Source organism: Rhinolophus sinicus, linkage group LG06, assembly GCF_036562045.2.
Source record: "Rhinolophus sinicus isolate RSC01 linkage group LG06, ASM3656204v1, whole genome shotgun sequence".
In the NCBI taxonomy this organism is placed as follows: Eukaryota; Metazoa; Chordata; class Mammalia; order Chiroptera; family Rhinolophidae; genus Rhinolophus; species Rhinolophus sinicus.
Genome location: NC_133756.1, coordinates 63,093,941 through 63,112,392, shown reverse-complemented (window position 1 = coordinate 63,112,392; position 18,452 = coordinate 63,093,941). Strand labels below are relative to the sequence as shown.

Sequence of the window (18,452 nt, the reverse complement as noted above, 5' to 3'; positions counted from 1 at the left end):
GAGGAGGGGAGAGGAAAGGCATAGACCAGTTTGGAGAAGAGGTGAGTAAGGAAGTCTTCTTCAATGAGGATACGCTGTGCTGAGTTTTAAAAAATAATGGGGGTGGAGTAGAGGTAGGGTTGCAAGGAAAAGATGTTCCTGGAAGTAGGGATATGTGAATACGGCAAGAAGGGAACAATGTGTGCAGGGAATAGCAAACTGTCTGCTGAAAATCTTACTATTGCCATTAAATTAGGTTGAAATGCACTTGAAAGTTTAATAGTTTCATTTTCATAGAAATTTAATTTCTTCAACTTTATGCTATACAAGAAAAAAACAAAAACAATGAAGTAGCTTTAAAAAGTCAGTTTTCAATAACTTTTCTTTTTTTTCTCCCACCTTCTTCCGCCTTCCTCCCCACTCCGGTTCAAGCTGTTGTTTCTCAGTCTAGTTGTGTAGGACACAGCTCCCTGGCCCATGCTGGTATTATGAGCCCCCCCCCCCCCCCCAGGCGATTGCCTGTCATTGGTCAGCCGCTCACGGCAGCCCAGCTCCAGGGAGAGCCGTTGTTCATAATCTTAGCTGTAGAGGGTGCAGCTCACTGGCCCACGTGGGAAATCGAATCGGTGTGTCCTGGGCCTTAGGAACACAACGCTCGAGCCACCAGGCTGGCTCTCAATGACTTTTCTAGAAGTAGTAGACTAGGTAATTTCGACCAACCCCCTTTCTGAGGACAACTAGATACTCTGGCACACACACACACACACACACACACACACACACACACATGCGCACACACACTGGACAAAATGTAAAAACATATTTCTATGGCACTAGCCAGAAAATAAGATGGTATAAAAAGCACTGGGTCAGGAACAGGAAAGGGTGATGGCCCAGAGATTTGAACCTGTTGCTTGGGGCTAGTTCCCCTGAGGGCATTTGCACATTCCAAAGTGGAGCAGCTGTGAAACCAAGTGGGCTTTTGGTAATTTCAAGAGCATAGGGGTGGAGGGAGGGCAGGGAATGGAGTTCAGGGTACACCAAGGGAGGGTGCTCTCTGGTGAACCCACTCTTTTGGGCTGTGACACCAAAGTGCTGTACTCTAGTAATAAGGTGAACCAGAAGGAGACAGACCCTCTCAAGGTCTGAAGCTCAGATTTTAATCATCTTAGTCACTAAAATTGGATTACAGTCTTGAATTATTTCTACAATTTTTCAAATAAAAGACATTCAATTAAAAAGGGGAAGGCGGTCCATGAGCAGACCAGAATACATGAATAAAACCCAGTAGAAACAGAAAATAGAAACAGACCCACAGGGGCTTCTGATATACAGTCATCAGATATAGACTTTAAAATGACTATATTTACAGTATTTAAAGAGATTAAAGACAAGCTTCAGGATTTTGGTAGAGAGCTAGAATCTATTTTTTAAAATCCATGGACATTCTAGCTAAAAAATGATGAGGCAGAAAAGGGTTAATAAAAGTGAGCCTGAGGGGGCACTGCCCAGGCCTGCATCCCCTCCCCAGGAACTGCCCAAGCTCATCCCCTAGAAATAAATCTAAGATGTCTAAACCCTCACAAAAAGTGGAGATAAGACCCAACTGGCTTTAACTGGTTCTTCACACATGCGCAAACTGCCAAAACCTGCCGTTCGTTGAACTCTAGGCTAATTATAATGCAATTAGAATGGAATGAACATTAAGGCTTGCCTCCCACCCCTCTGAGTTTTTCTCTATGCATTCTGGGTAAGAGCATGCGCAGAAAGAAACTAGTTACATAACCAACATATGTCAATCAAATGACCTCAGTCTATACATCACCTCTCCTGCCATAAGGAAATTTACCTACACTTTCCTATATAAGAAAAAGCTAACCTACAGTTAGGTGCAGTCCTCTGCTCTGGCAACGTGTAGGCCGGCTTCCTTCTTCTTGAGTAAACTTAGTTCCTTGTTCTCTTCATTTCAGGCTGCATCTGTGAATTCTTTTCATCTTTTGCGAACGACCAGGGATTAATTCCAATGACACAACAAAAAATACATCCACTAAAATAAAGAATGTGATGGATTTTCCAACAGAATAAACATGATTGAAATTAGTGAACTGGATTCTTTAATTAGAGCTTTATAAGAAACTATACGGGATGAGACACAGAGACAAAATAGCTAATACAGAGGAGAGGGTAAGGCACCTAGAAGACACATTGAGAAGATCTTACAGACACAGTTTGAATCCTACAAGGAGGAGAGAGATTGTAGTGCAGAAGAAATATTTAAGGAGATAATGGCTAAAAATTTTCTGAAACTAAGAGACAATAAGCAACTGATTCAAGAAGGCCTAACTCCCAAGCAGGAAAAATAAAAAGAAATTCTCACCTAGGCAGGTCAAAGTTTAACTGCTGTAAATCAGAAACAGGGAAAAAAATATACTGAAAAGCCTTCAGAACAAAGTATACATTATCCCCAAATAAGCAATAATCCCCAAATAAGCAACAAATAATCATATAGTAGACTTCTCAATAAAAATAATGGAAGCAAGAAGACAATGGAATATCTTGAAAGTATTAAAGAAAAAGAGTGCCAACCAAGAATTCTATGTCAAGCAAAAACATCCTTCAAGAATGAAGGCAAATAGGTGGTATATTCTTCAAAGAATGAAGACAGACATCTTTCAGTCAGATAGTAATTGAGAGAATTCACCACCAAGAGATTGACACTAAAGAAAATACTAAAGAGTATTCTTTAGGTAGAGGAAAACTGAAATTAGATGGAAGTTTGTAGATGCAGGGAGGAAAGAAGAGCAATGCAAATGGTAGATATATGGTAAATCACAATAATATTGACTACATACAATATTAAAAATGCTCTGTTGAATTTTATACACACATACACAAACACGTAAGTAATTAAAATACTTCCCAAAATGTAAAAAAGCAGTAATTTTTAGTGTGATTTACATGGATTGTGGCTTTTCCATTTAATGTACTTTATCTCTTTGAATAATTATGACTGATCTAGTTCTAGACACTTCTTGAGTGATATACTTTATTTGCTCCACAGAAGACATGTGTTTTTATTAGAAGAAATAACTAGAGCAAATTTAAATTTATATGGAAGCCTATTACTCCAGTGTGTGTGTGAGCATGAGCCCATATAAATAAATGTACATGTTATCTGGGGAATTTTTCATAGTTTGGGGTTATTTTAATAATGCAATGAGAGCTAAAATTTTTTGAGTGCTTACTATCTGTCAGACACTCAGGTACAAACTTTACCAAAAGCATTTCGTTTAATGCTGACAGTATACTAGTGAAAAAAGCACTGTTGTTTCACTTTACAAATAAGGAACTATAGTCTCAGAGAGATAAAAATCACTTGCTTAATGTCACAGCTAGAAGCTGATTGAACTGGGATTTAATCCATTTCTTTGCCCCCAAACCCATTTTCTTTTTCTTATGCTCCTGATCTCTGCCTCTCTGAACAAAGATATTATAATACCACCAAAAGAGATGAACTTGACATTCCCACTACCCCCAACAGTGGTGAATGCTACTCGAAATAAATAGCATCCAATGGCATGAGCTCATGGATTTGTTTCATGGTACAGAAAATTGTGAAATACTGTCTGCCTTGTATCTACTCATACAATTCTAGTCTCCCCATATGAGTGTGTAATAAGGCTGATATTCAGTTACAGAATTACAATTATATTACACACACACACGTTTATATTTGCATATACATATGTACAATCATACTTATAAGTTACAGATGGGAATGCCCACTGAATTCCAAATGGGAGGACCAACGTGGAGCTGGCTTCAAAAATCCTGTCCCAAACCTCTTAGAGCCACTGACACCACAAGCTGAGCAGAGGAACAAATCCTACTTCAAGTGGGGATTGTTTAGCTTTATTTCCAAATCACAAAAACAAAGTTCTCACGTGTAAATATCTCAAGACTCTCTACCAGACTGTTTGCTCATCCCTGCCTAACACCTGGCAGAAGTCATGTGATGTTCATAATACTAGAAGCCCTTTGGCCTTTTTTGGCTTCACATGTTCCTACACGACCCCGTAATTTGGACAGTCTGTCTCCTTGCTGACAGACAGTACAATGTCTGCCAGTGGCAGTTTCTCGGTGTGGGAGCCATACTGTGCACACGCCTCAGAGCAGCCAATATTTCATACTCTGAGAATAACACTACTGTATACTCATACACAAATTGATCTGAAGACTTTCACATGCTGTCAAGTATCTGTAGAATCATTAAGAAGAAATGTCTTCTAGGCCTTTATAACAGGTAACACTGCCGATTATTCCGAAGGCTATGATGTAGAGGCATGTGCTTCCCATTATATACACCATACTGTTTTGGGGCATGTGGAAAGCCCTTTATGACTCCCTCATCTCAAAACTCCAAAGACAGGTCTTAGAATTAAATACCGTGAGGTGGTCTGTAGCATGAACAGCCTACCTAAATATTCATGAAAAAACAAAAAGTGATGAGGGGAGAGAATATTTAAAATACACACTAAAAAGAGCTGATAACAGTGGAATTTATTTAACCTAAATAGCTTGGGAAAATCTATTCCATCACTTCAAAGGCATGCCTTTGCTCCCTTCCTCCTAAATTCTGTCTTTGTCTCCCCTCAAAGGAGCTCTGCCTTCCTGGGAAGAGATGTCATACTACACACCCTCAGGTGTGTCTACACAAATTAGGAGCCAAAGATTATTGTACGCGGCGTACTGGATAGCTCATGCCAAATGTTATTTTTGTCCTCATTAATTATTTATCCTCGCTAATATTTATCCTCAGATATTTTCCTCTTTTCTAATTATGTAGCCTGAATTATCTTAGATAATGCACAGTTTTTGGTCTGCACATATGTAAACTAAAGTAAGTTTTTCCCTTTCTTTGGTGAAAGTTAAACTCTCACTGCACATGTCTCAGATAAGCACTCTAAAGTATTCATAACAAATCCGTTTTTAGTTTATAATTAGGTTTGTCAGAGACATAATCATTCTTAAAGGTTAACTGATCATTAACAGTTAATGAAGGATTAAATTCGAAGAGGGGATTTTGCAGTGAGAATCTATATGGTTAAGTCTGTCTGCTTGAAAGTCCCTTGGAGGGAAGCCTTATCTACCTCAGAACACGTTGCCAATGCCAATGGGGACTGTTTTGGACATGAAACAACGCTGGTGGGATTTTGTGACATGATGTTACTTTAAGCTGGAAAAATAAGTCTGTGAATTCTTTTAATTTGAGACACATGTGGTCTCTTGTATGGATCTGAGAGCTTCCCAGTGTTATTGATCAAGTGTTCATACTCCAGGTTTTGCAGCTGTAATCAAGTTCAATAAGTAATATTGAGCACCTGCTAAGCGTTAGGGACTGTAGAAGGGTCCCTATTGTTTAAGACCCAGTTCTTGATTCAATGGGGAGACAGAACATGCATGCAGAACAAGTAACTTCACAAGGGCACATCTGGATACTGGCCACCATGTTATTTGATGATGTCCACTTGGATATCTATTGGTAACTCAAATGTAATGGTATCCAAAACGGACCTGCTGATATGCCCCACCCACAGGCACCTCTGATGTTCTTATCATCTCCATGAATGGCACCCCATTCTCCCAGAGGTTCAGGTCAAGGGCCTGAGAATCACGCTTGTTATGCAGCTGTGTCATGTGGGGTCTCAACTCCTGCTCCCGACACAAGAACGCAGGATAAGGTGAGGCCAAAAAGGAACACCCATGGAGCCATAGATTCAGGAGTCATGTCACTATATTCTCCCTGGAGGCTGAGTTGGAGACACAGGAAGCAGGAGCCACATGATCTGCAACCTGCCATCTGCTTTCTGTCAACCAACCAACACCACTTGCTAGCTGCAACCCGCTGTGCTAACTGCAATCTGCGCTTGCTAGCTCAGCCACCATCTTCTTGCTGGCCCCCATTTTTCTTGCTAGCCCCCATTTTGCTGCTAGCGTAGCCACAGCAGTTATATTAGTGGCTAATGGCTTGTTGGTTACAGTTGACGGCCAACTAGCCACAGCTGATGGGCATCCAATCACAGTTGATGGCCATTTACTACCCAAGTGAGCACCTTTCTACGTGAGGTCGAGAGCCTGGGAACTGCACTCCTGGCTGTCCCCACAACGCTTTACTTGGCTCTTTCTCTCATCGCACGCTCATCCAAGTCACAAAGCCAATCCTATTGGTTCTCTCTTCCAAACATATCTAGAATGATACCATTTTTCACTGCCTCTACCACCACAGTCCTGGCCAAGCCAGCTTCTGACTGGGAGAAAAAGCCTCCGTGAACAAGTCCATTGTGGTCTGCATGCTACTCCCTACTCACCGCACTGCAGTGACACTGGTCTTGTTGGTCCGTTTACTCCACTTGCAACTCTGGGTCTGTGCATCCACTATTCCCTATATTTGGAATCCTTTCTGTCCTGTACACTGTCACCTCCTGTTCCTCTTCTCACAGAGCTCCACTGATGACCCTATTACAATACCACCCCGTCCTTATTTTCTCTACCCCTTCTATGCGGCTTTGTTTTTTCCCCATAGCACTTATTATCTTTTGATGCATTTTTTTTTAACTTATTTGTCTGTTTTACCTCTTCCTTCAAACTCCCACGAGACTGTACGCTCCGTGAGGTCTTAGATATTATCTGTTTTGCTTATCCTTCTAGCCCCAGAGTCTAGGATACTTCCTGGCATATGACAGGTACTCAGTACAAATCTGAAAGAAGGACTAGTTCTGTGTTTGCTTTCCGTCTGTAAAAACACTGCAACGGCACAACTGGCCAACAGAGGTCAATGTTTAGATGCTGAGAGGCTCTGCCTGTCCTTGTTTCTTTTCACCAGCCAGGACTAAATTGGGCATGCAGTCCTCCCAGGGAGAGGAGCAGTGCCTTCCCCGTCCGGCTCACCCCCAGCAGGCAGCGCCCGGGGCTGAGCCGCAGTGGCCTTACTCAGCATTCCCGTCAGACGCTGGGCCCATCATGACTCCTCTCCATTCTTGAGGTTCCCTTGTGCTATTTCAGCTGTGCTAACAATCATTAATTCATTTATGATCATGTGGGGAGTTCAAATGGTCTCTGATTAAACCCCAATGAACATATACTCCTGGGGGCAGTACCATATCAAACCCAAGCATGTTATATAATTCCTGGCAGCTCAACATAGCCCATTTTTTCATCCCATAAATACATCCTTTTCCAAATACTTTAAGCGGTTTGTAGGATGAAATGTGAGCATGAATAGCCTGTGTCCTTATGTCAGCTTGAAGCCCGTCTGTCTTTCATCTCTGGATGCCTTGTAGCCAGTACCTCTCTTTTTCGGGGCAGATCACTTCTCCTCCTCCTCCACTCCCCCCCGCCATTCTCCTGCTGCTGCAGACACACCCACCTGCTCACCCCTGAGCCCATGAGAAATCTGCCTACCCCTCCCTCTCTCCATCCCCACAAACCAGCTCCTCTAAAACTGTCACCTCCAACTTCTATTCAGGACGGAGGAACAGTTAAGACAACACATCTGGGCTGATTCTTATTTATTCAGAGTCACTTTTCTGGTTTGCTTAATGACTGATTTTTGATCTTTCTTTGCTCTTCTGTGTGTAGGTTCAAAAAAATTCCTTTAACTACTTAGTCAGTAACTATTGTATCTAAACACTGTATGCATATACACATATTTACGCTGTTTGATTGTATATTTCAATCTTAGATTGGTGTTATGTCTATATACACACATATGTACATATCACTAAAAACAAGATATAAAGAAACAAAACGTCTGTTGTTTAAATGTCTCCCATTTCCTTCACAAGAATCCTTGTTTTCACAAATGTGAAGGGCATCTGTTTGACAAAATATTTTTGCTTGATACTATCCCAACTCTGTCTGTATCCGGGAGCAATGACATTGCTCAGAAACTGGGTTTCAGTGACTATGAGGTCTGACAATTAAGTTCTCGAACTCATCCTAGAAAAAGTGCTACATACCTCACGGCTGAATATCACCATAGTCACCTCCAAAGTACTTCCCTTGGGAAGCTATGCCCTGACACCAGCACCTAGTCCACCCTTCAAAGCAATTTCGGAACTCTTTTTCTGGAATGGCCATCAGAGCTGTTGTCGTATTACCCTTGATGTCCTGAATGTCATCAAAATGTCTTCCTTTCAATATTTCCTTTATCTTTGGGTAAAGAAAGAAGTCACTGGGGGCCAGATCACATGAGTAGGGAGGGTGTTCCAATACAATTATTTGTTTACTGGCTAAACACTCCCTCACAGACAGTGCTGTGTGAGCTGGTGCATTGTCGTGATGCAAGAGCCATGAATTGTTGGTGAAAGTTCAGGTCATTTAACTTTTTCATGCAGTCTTTTCAGCACTTCCAAATAGTAAACTTGGTTAACTGTTTGTCCAGTTGGTAAAAATTCATAATGAATAATCCCTCTGATATCAAAAAAGTTAGCAACATCATTGCGACAAGTTCGCGAACTTAATTGTCAGACTGCGTACGTCTTGCTTCCAGTGAAACTATTAAATTGGGAATATCTAACTTGGTGTGCAAGTGAAATTCTTGATCCTGTTTTACCTGTAGAGAAAAGCCAGTCTGCTTTCCTTGCATTGCAGGCCGGTTTACATGAGTATATGCTCAACACCAAGAACATCAGAAAACTCTGGAGCGATGATTAAGGGGCTTAGCAAGACACCACTTATGCCAGTATTTAAGGATCATTAATAACAACAGTCACAGCTCTTCGGCAGAGGCGAAGGATATCTGTGAGTGTTTTGATTAAGACATTTAATCACGTTCACGCTAAGCCTGACTCAACCCTTGGTGGAAGTGTTTTCAGGGTTCAGTAAAGCCCACATCCTACTGCAGAGATACTTCCAAACACAAATTCCCCAAATGACAAGTTGGGTTCTTCTCACACATTGTCCCAGAGCTGCCATTGTGGGGAGGCCCGGGTAGGACTTGCTCAACAGGCACCCGGGGCAGCTCTCAGGCACACAGATTCCATTCCCATTTGCCCTCCTCCTTTGGGGTCTTAAAATGTGTGCTTAAAGAACAACATTGTTCAGTGCTAAAGAGCTATCAAAACCACAGAAAGACATGGAGGAAACTTAAATGACTATATTGCCAAGTGAAAGAAGCGTCCAGTCTGAACAGGCTATATGCTGTATGAGTTCAGCTATATGACATTCTGGAAAAGGCAGAAACATAGAGACGTAAAAAGATCAGCGTTTGCCAGGGCTTTGGGACGGGGTATAGGGTGGTGGGGAATCCAAGTAGGTGAAGCATAAAGGATATTTTTGGGTGGTGAACCTATTTTGTATGATACTGTAACGCTGGACACATGACATTATACATTTGTCGAAATCCACACAATGTATAGGACAAATTTAGTTAATAACAATGTGCCATATTGGCTCATCAATTGTAACAAGTATGCGACACAAATGAAAGATTTTAGTAATGGGGAAAACTGTGTGTGTCTGGGTACTCTGTGTACTTCCTGCTCAGGTTTTTGGTAAACCTAAAGGTATGTTAAACAACAATGTTTACTTTGAAAAAGCTGTAAGCAACAGTGGTCCAAGAGAACCTGCTTCAATAATTCATGTAAGATCAGTGTGTTAGGGGGCTCGTATCACACAAAAGCTAAAGGACAGTTATCTTCATTTTTTTCTTTGGGAGGGGCACACACACACACACACACACACACACACACACAATGTGGTCTGATACTGTTTTGCCGCTAGAGATTTTCTGGCATTAGAACTGAGAGTAGGGTTATCACCAACTGGACCACAGGCCCGCGTTGGGCTTTGTGCACAGAGCAGTCACCATCTCTTTTTTGATACATTAGGGTTCATTTCCACCAGGCCCTCCCTGCATGTGAAACGCTGGCACGTGGGTTTGCCTTGGCTGCTAAGGGACTATACAGGCTTATGTGCTGCTTGCATGAGGGCTTTGGCTATTTTTAGGCAGCAGCTAATCCATTAAATGCATAACGCTGCCACTGATGACTCACAGAACACAGCAGTCAAATTAAAAAACAGTGGAATGAAAGAAAAGCCATTGGTAAACGTGCAGTAAGCACATCATTATAACATGCCGTACAAGTGTATGCGCGCGCACACACACACACCAGGACAGTCGGGAGGAGGAAATGGCACTGCATATTAAGCAGTCACCAAAGAGGTAAAGGGAAGCAGTCACTGAGGGAGGATCTGGGAAGCGACAGACAGCCCTACGAACATAAGGAGCTTGGCAGTTAGGAAAGAAGGACTCCAAGAAAAGTGTCACCCAAGAGCACTTTACAAATAAAATTCACTAACATTTTACTAAGCAAATTTTGTGTAGTTTTCAGAAAAGTTGAGGCCTGGGGAGCATGAGATAGGGATGGGGAGGCTGCTCACAGACAGAATATTGTTTGCCAGATGGAAGCCGCAGGCCCCCCAGGTAGGGCTATCCTGGGCAGGGCTCTCCCAGAGGTAGTCTCCACCAGAAGAGGAAAGAGACTGCGTAGAGGCCTGTGAACCCGTCTCCGCGACGGTCCTCTTACTGATGTGGAAGGCGAGACTACCAATCCATCCCTCCTGTTCAGCTCACGCTCAGAAAACCACAGCATGCACAGTATGGCTGCTCCTGGGCCATTCAGAGGAATGTGCCACAGGAATATAGGCAGGGTAAAAATGGCTGATTGCACTCATTGGAAAAGTTCAGCCTTCTTTCTAGGCTTTTCTAGACTGTCTCTCATTCCATACATTATTTTTAGAGCCTTTTATTTATTTTTCAGAAGCTAACCGTTTCCCTTCTCAGGGCCAAAGCCACCTAAGTGAAGCAGGGAAAGGAAACTAACATTGTCAAGGGCCTACCATGTGCTACATATTGTGTCGGTTCCTTTGAATGCATTTTCTTTAATTCTTACAACCCTGATAATTCTCACTATGTATGCAAGAACGGAAGGTTTAGACAGGACTTGCAGGATAAATTATTCATGCAGTGATTTGTAAATGACTTGCATAAGGACCCAGTGCTATCAAATGGTGGAGGATAGATCTAGACTTAGGTCATTTGGGCCCCAGTCCCGCATTTTCCTACCATCTAACCTGCTTCCTACCCAACTAGGTGATGTCCCACCCTCTTATGTTGCCTGCATTCATGCTCTTACCCAGGATCCCTTGTACTTGCCACAGACATACAAACTTGGAGAATACGAAGTGGATTCTGCTTGGGAGTGAGGCCCAAGGAAGTCATTCTGCTGTCTGTTGGGACTCTCCACCAGAATCACCAAGGCTGAGAAGATGGCTGAGGAAAGTAGTGACTCTTTCCCTCCTGGGGTGGGATGTGCTGCCTGCCCTTCACCAGAAGAGAAAGAGACTGCAGAGTGGCCACAAAGAGGCTTTGTGTGGAGCAAACAGTCGGAAGGGACTACACCTGGAACTCCTATTGGTTTCCCACAGCATCTGGGGTGGGAGCCCTGGGGTGCAGAGAAATGCTGCACTGGGTATGGCAAAGCCACGGGCATGGTGACGAATATGGGAAAGCATTTTTCTCTTACACAGCCTCGTCTGGAGCTTCAGCTGGAAACAACATTGGAGGCGTCTTTACACAATAATAATTAGAGCTTCAGCTCCTTAAAAATAATCACCAAAATTAAAAATAAAAAAACAAAACAAAAACCCTCTGTTTTATACAGGTTGGCTTTGGTTCCCGCTCGGTCTCCGTGTGGATCATTAGCATGTGGTCAGTGAAGGTTCCCTTTATGGCCCCTGCTGGGTTTTGGTAGCCAATGCTGGTAAATTTCACAAGGACTATTCTGCAAGGCAGGAATGAAAGCAAAAGATGACAAAACAAGGAGGCCCAAGGTATTACCAGGTATGAGTCATTTGCCTGTCTGGAGGTAAGAAAAACGGCAGCTCTGAGAGGTGGAACAACTCGTCTAGTGGCAGACTGGAAGCCAGGCTCATGGCTTTCTCCACACCATGCTGCCTTCACTGGGAAGTCCACAGTAGGTTTTATGAGGTCAAGCTTCTCTGTGGTTCTCCTTTCATGTAGGCTTTATGCCCAGAGTCATAAAGCCATCTGTTGTGCCAAACCTAGCCCTTCTCCCACAATTTCCCTAATCAAATTTGTGATTTTGCTAATTAAGTTAAACAATTTGCACATTTCTAATCTCCCCGTGGGTGTGAGTGTTAGCGATTTCCAACCAGGAGATAAGACATAGACTGATTCTTCAGGCCAGGGGAGAAAGCTCCTCCCAGGGACACGAATCACAGAGGGAAGCACTCCGTCCTTGGAACGTAAATTGAATCCAGATATTAGTTCTCTCTCTCCCTCCCATCTCCTCTTCCCCTCTTGCTTTCTCTCTCTGATTCTCCACTGATTCTGTTCCTGTCACTTGTGGCAAACACAGCTGGTGGAGTATTTTCGCTATGATGATGTCTGCTTGTTTCTGATAGGCTTCTCGGTAAAGTGACAAATCATTGGTTGTGTCAGCGCCTTGCACTTTGTTCCTACCACAGCCCTCTCACCAGACTTTGCAGAAGCCCTTCCCAGCATGCAGCACGGCCACAAGGGGCCGCCCTGACAGGCCTGCAAACAGGCTGTGACAAATATTCTACCTTCTAATTTGCACCTTGGCTGTCAGCAAAGAGACTAGTGGTCTGCCTACGGGAAGGAAATGAGACTTGGCCTGGAAGCCAATTTCTCTATCATTTAAGCGTTCATTCTGCAAAGTATCAAGCAGGGAAAACACACAGAGACGCTTCCTTTCTAAGACCTGCCAAGTCCATTTGAAACCTAAAGAGGCCTGTGAGCTCTGGTCTCAGAGGCTGCTAAGGCCTTGGAGATGCAGCCCACAGCTAGAGCTGCTCTTTATTCTCAAGTTGAAAGAGATGTTGGTAAGGAACCAGTAGCATTTCAAAAATCACACCTCTCTCCATGCCTAATTCTGGGCACACTAATGCTTTAAGGATTAAAAAAAGTACCAAAAAACCACATTTACTTTTCATTCTTGTTTATTTTCCATGCTTCGCCTGGGGTCTGTTAAAAGAAAACTTTGCTAAAGGGAACTTTTTTTCCCCTTCCTTCTAGGATCCACCCCAATCCATGTAGGGAGACTAGAGCAAGCAGCAACTACAGATGGGTAGTGAGTCCTAAATCCTGATGGTAATAATAAAAAAAAAATCCTGACTTTTGCTCTTTTTCTGAATCAGAACTTTGAAAAATCTTTCTTGGTCTTTACCAAAGACTCTAAACCTAGTGACATCTCACCATAAAAAATAAAAGTATTTGGGGCTAAGAGCTCTTGGCAATGGAAGCCCCCTGACGTTGTGCAAGATCCCACATCCGGTCAGTTACAGGAAGTTCTGGAAAAGACTGTGGAAAATTGGATTCCCCTCCGCCTCACTTGATGTTTAAAAATATACTTAAAACAATTCAAACTATTAACTAGTTGGTCTTTTTTGTTTGTTTTATTTTCTGTGAATGCCCCAACTATCAGCTAAGACACGATCCTTTTCAACTTGAAGGAGATGCTGTCACATCCGAGTGTTTCAAAATGTCTGGTGGAAATATTCTCAGAGGCCAGGAAAGTTCCCAGCCTGAGGGCCAAACCTGTTTGACTCAAGCAACCTGGGCAATGAAGTTGCTGTTTCATATAAATGGGCTGTGGAATAAATGTGTTCAAGAGATTCAAGAGACTGGAAAAGGGTGGATTGAAGGAGCCCAGGGAAATTAAGAGACTTAATCATAGTTCCAGTTTTTAGCATGACTCAGTTGGGCTGCGTCTGACCCTCGGGGTTTCTATTTACCCACAAGCCCAGGAGAGTACAATCCGATAGCCCTGACTTCTCAGATTGTATTAAGCATGCTTTTTATTTTCTGTGTTCTGACGCTCTGACATCTGGGGGCCTTGCTGACTCCGGAGGGACTGCCCCTCTCAGGCTCAGCTAATTCTTAGAGATAGCAACCAACTCTCCTGGGAAAGTGATCTTCATCTGCAAACCACCCACCCAAGCTGCCCACCACCTCCTCTTAAAAGGCTCCCATACTCCAGGCCACTGCCCCACCGCCCTACTCACCTCATGGCAGGTACCAGACAACTAGGGACAGAGCCCACTGAAACTACTCTCACTAGCCAATCCTAAACCTGCTTACCCTACTTCACCCATTCCTCCCCACAGAAACCACAATTAAGGTTCTTGCCCATGATTTCTCCTCACTCCCTCTTCCTCCTGACTGACCCTGGTGCTTCCCCGTGTCATCCTGCATGGTGTGTCCCCTCGTGTGATCTGTGAGTATAATAAACTACCGTGTTCCCCCGAAAACAAGACCCAGCCGGACCATCAGCTCTAATGCATCTTTTGGAGCAAAAATTAATGTAAGACCCAGTTTTATAATATAGCATAATATAAAAATTAATATAAGACCCGGGTCTTATAATATAACATATAAGACCTGGTCTTATGTTAAAATAAGACCAGGTCTTACAATATAATATAATATAATATAATATAATATAATATAATATAATATAATATAATATAATATAATACTGGGTCTTATATTAATTTTTGCTCCAAAAGACGCATTAGAGCTGATGGTCCGGCTAGGTCTTATTTTTGGGGAAACAGGGTATGTTTTCAATGGTTGTTGTCTCCTCATCTGTCCATCTTGCCATATCTAAATAATAACAAAACCTGAATTTTATAACACAGGTGTTGATATGGGATGTGGTGACTCTGGGCATCTAATGTCCTCACTGGACCAGTACTGTCTTTTCCTGATGGAAAAAAAAGGGCAGAATGGTTCTTTTTTAGAAGGACCTTAAACTCTGCAGCCTTTCTCAATCAGGTTCCCATCTGAACCACAGAACATAACTTAAGTGATGATTTTCTTAAATTGTCCTGAGGATGGTACCTGACTAGCCCCACTCTAGATGCAGAGAAGTTAGTTCACTACAAGTAGCAGACGTCTTGGAGCACTGGGCTTACTTCTCTTAGAGAACATGGCTGGGAAAGCTTCGGAGTCTAAAGCCTAGGCATAAATGAAAACCTTTAATTTTCCCCACAGCTCGGACAAGTCTGCCTCCTGGAAGAAGTTCATCTAGCCAGGAAATGATGAAGGCGTGTGGTGGGGTGTCCCCTCATCTGTGTGACCTGGGCGAACATTACCTGTGCCCGGTGCTCCCCGACGGCGAACTGGATCACAGCGACGCCCGGGCTGTGGCTCTCCTCAATCCTCTCCACGGTGCTGGAGTCGATTTTCAGGTCGTTGCTGATCTCTGCACTCTGGATGAAGTCTTCGGTTTTCAAGTCCTCCACCTTCTTCAGCTCCCCATTGGCCAATTGGATGATGGAGCCTTTCATGAAGTAGGGGGGCAGTGTGGGGGGGGGCACCGCTGGGGAGGCCACGGACTGCACCACGGGCAGGTGGATCTGTGCCTGCACCATGGCCGGGTAGGCGGCCTGGGTGACCAGGGCCTCTGGGCTGAAGTTCTCGCTCTTGGGAAGGGCGGTGGTGACGAACGTGTGAGGCACTGCTGCAAACTGGGGCGACGAGGTGACTATCGCAGAGGCTGCTCCTGACCCCTCCACGTCAGCACTGCCAACCGGAATGAGCAGGGGCTGGGTGCCCGGGATGACCAGGTGCTGGGGCAGGCTGCCCGCGTATGTGATCGCTTGTTGCTGGCTGCTCAGGTACCCGATGACAGGCGGCTGAGTCCCCGTGTAGAAGGCCGTGGCTGGCAGCCCAACTGGGAGTGGCTCCGAAGCACTATGTGTGGTCTGAATGACAGTGTGGGGTGACAGCGTGGCAACGGAGGCGGCCTTCACGCCTTCGGGGCCCAGAGCCTGTTGGGGTGAGAGCGCGTAGGATCGGTGCCCGGGCTTCCCTAAATGCAGGCCACCTTTGTCGTTGAGGGTGGAGGGCGAGGCCTCGCGGTGCGTGACCTGCTGCACTTCCGAGTCAGCTGTGGGTGTGTTGCTGTTGGGCAGGACCATCACAGAGGCGCGGACCCCTGAGGAGTCCCGAGCGCCATAGTCGGCGGGGCCAGGGTGGACGACCACGTGCCGGGACTCGTACGGGTGAGGAGCTGGCTTGCTGCTGGCCTTCACCAGGCCCAGGTCTGCTGAGGTGGGAGCCCCGTACCTCCGGCCCTTCTCCATCTCCCCGTTCAGGATCTCCTTGGCCTGCATGGCCTGCTGCAGCCTGCTGCTCTCAGCTTTCTTGGTGGCCTCCCGAGTAACAAAGTGGCTGCCAGAGTCAGTGTATTGCACTACGACCTGAGGGGAAGGCCCCAGGGTGAGCGTGTGTGGGATCATCGTCTGGTGGGGGTGGAGGTGGACGGGGATGGCTGGCGGAGAGGCCGTGCGCCCGGCGTTCTGTGGAGAGCTGGCAATGTGGACGTACTGGTTCTGCTGGGTGGGTGGTGGGGACCCTGGCGCGATGAGCCCCGGAGTCCTGCCTAAGTGCTGCTGCTGCTGCTGCTCAGCCTTGTGTCCTGAGGCTTGGCTCAGACTGCCCATGTTGGCCAGCAGAGTGGAATAGGCCTCCAGCTGGGAGCGCTGGGATGGAGTGGTGGCCCCCGCGGCAGAGGCCACTGCACTGGTGACTGGGCTGGCCGTTGGGGAGATGAGCTGTGAAGGGATGAATCCTGCGTAGGGCCCGCTGTACTGGGGGGACCCAATGAACTGGAAAGTGTGCGGCAGGTGAGCGTACTGCACAGGCGACACCGGAGTCCCTGACTGCGGGGGAGGGTACACCGTGGGCAGCGTGGTGGTCGCCGGGACAGACCTGGGTGCGCTGGGTGGGGAGTAGTCCAGCCCCGTGGACAGCGCTTTGTGTAAACCTATTCCCTGCTGTAAACCAAGCTCCACTGAAGTCCCCGCTGGGCCACGCCTCCCGCCCCCGTGGCCTCGCGCACCAGGGTTGCCTGGGAGCCATGCCACGCCCTCCGCCCGGTGGTTGTCACTGGGCAGGACCGTGACCTTCTCCTCCGAAGGCCGGCTGGTGGCAGGGATCTCGCGCTTCTTGGGAGGCAGGCATTCGTTGCTCCGCTCTTGGTTGGATTTCATTTTTCGCCGTCCCCCTTCCACGGTGACTGTTTCACTGTCTGGCTGGTTCTGATTTTAGTCTGATAAATGGAAAGTCACATTTGATTTCTGTAGGGGATCCAGGCTCTTCATGAGGAATCATCTCCCCGTGGGTGCGATCCGCCAGCAGCAGCTCTGGAATCTGGGAAAAGGAAGAGGGTAGTGACAGGGGGGAAGGAAAAGGAGGAGAAAGAGAAGGAGGGAAAGGAAATCAAGATATCAGCAACAGAAAAGAACATCCTCAGCACGACTAAAACTAGGCCTCTGGTTTCCATGTAAATTCCAGAAACTGATTCTAGTCCCAGCACTAAAGCAGGTAAAACCCTGGCTGTGTTGGATAGCACATTAAGAAGATTATTAAGACACTGAGCAAGTCAAAACTTAAAGTTAGGTACCTTTTAATAAAGGTAACAACTCCCCTTAAGACATGTTTCTCAATACCCTCTCGCCTTTTTCCTCTTTTCTTTTAGAGGCAGATAATGCATTTAAGTTTCCTTTACAGAAATTCTGGTCCCATTCCTCACCTCATCTTTACCTTCCTGGGAAATTCAATGAAGCACACAGGGAGATGACATCAGTGAACGTCATCAGTGGACCCTGCCCTCAAAGCTGGGCCCTGGGGAGGAGCTGATTAAGCCTGAAAGCCCTGTACTGACTTTGCACATTATCTCTGAATCACTATCTTATCTATCAGAGCCACTGCTCAAAGATTTCACCTGACTCATCCTGACTCTACAATGATTCTCTTTCCTAACACATGCATGCACACACATATACACATGCATACACACGTGCACACGCACGCACACACACATAACACACATAAAACATACACATGCCAACTCAGCAGAGGCAGCCAGAAATAATCCTGTTCTCTACAAGTTTCCAAAGAATTCCCAGTACAGCCACTCATATGGTAACAGAAAGAGAAAAGAAATCTGTGAGAGTTAAAAAATGAGTATGGTTACAGTTTTAAAAAATGCAATAATCGGGCAGGTGCATTGAAGTTTCTTTTATGATGGATTACACATTTGTTTCATCCCTACCTCTTCCTTCCTAAGAAGCTTTGATGTTTTTCCTTATAACCGCCCCCCTATCCCTTTCTCCTTGGAAAGAGTCAGGTCACCATTAACTTTAGAGATGAAACCTCTATCAGACTAATCAGACTTGTGCGTTTAGTTAGACCAGAACATACAGTGAGCCAAAAGCCAGTTTTTATGGACACATATCTCAGTCTCTTCAGTAACCACTGAATTCCGAGTCTGCATGATTGTGTGGGCAAACAGATGCCCACCTGTCAAGAGGCAGAACATCAATGGAACCTACAGGAACCAGGCTAACAAGCAGCA

General features: G+C 45.1%; 1 protein-coding gene across 1 annotated transcript in view; it reads right to left on the bottom strand.

Annotated features, from left to right (window-relative positions):
- ATXN1 (ataxin 1) overlaps positions 1–18,452 on the bottom strand; it is a 373,795-nt gene that overhangs the window by 8,838 nt on the left and 346,505 nt on the right. Inside the window, exon 6 of the mRNA XM_074335193.1 lies at positions 15,184–17,245. Coding sequence (XP_074191294.1) covers positions 15,184–17,085 — 1,902 coding nt within the window. The 5' untranslated portion in view covers positions 17,086–17,245. The remainder of the gene's footprint in view (positions 1–15,183; positions 17,246–18,452) is intronic.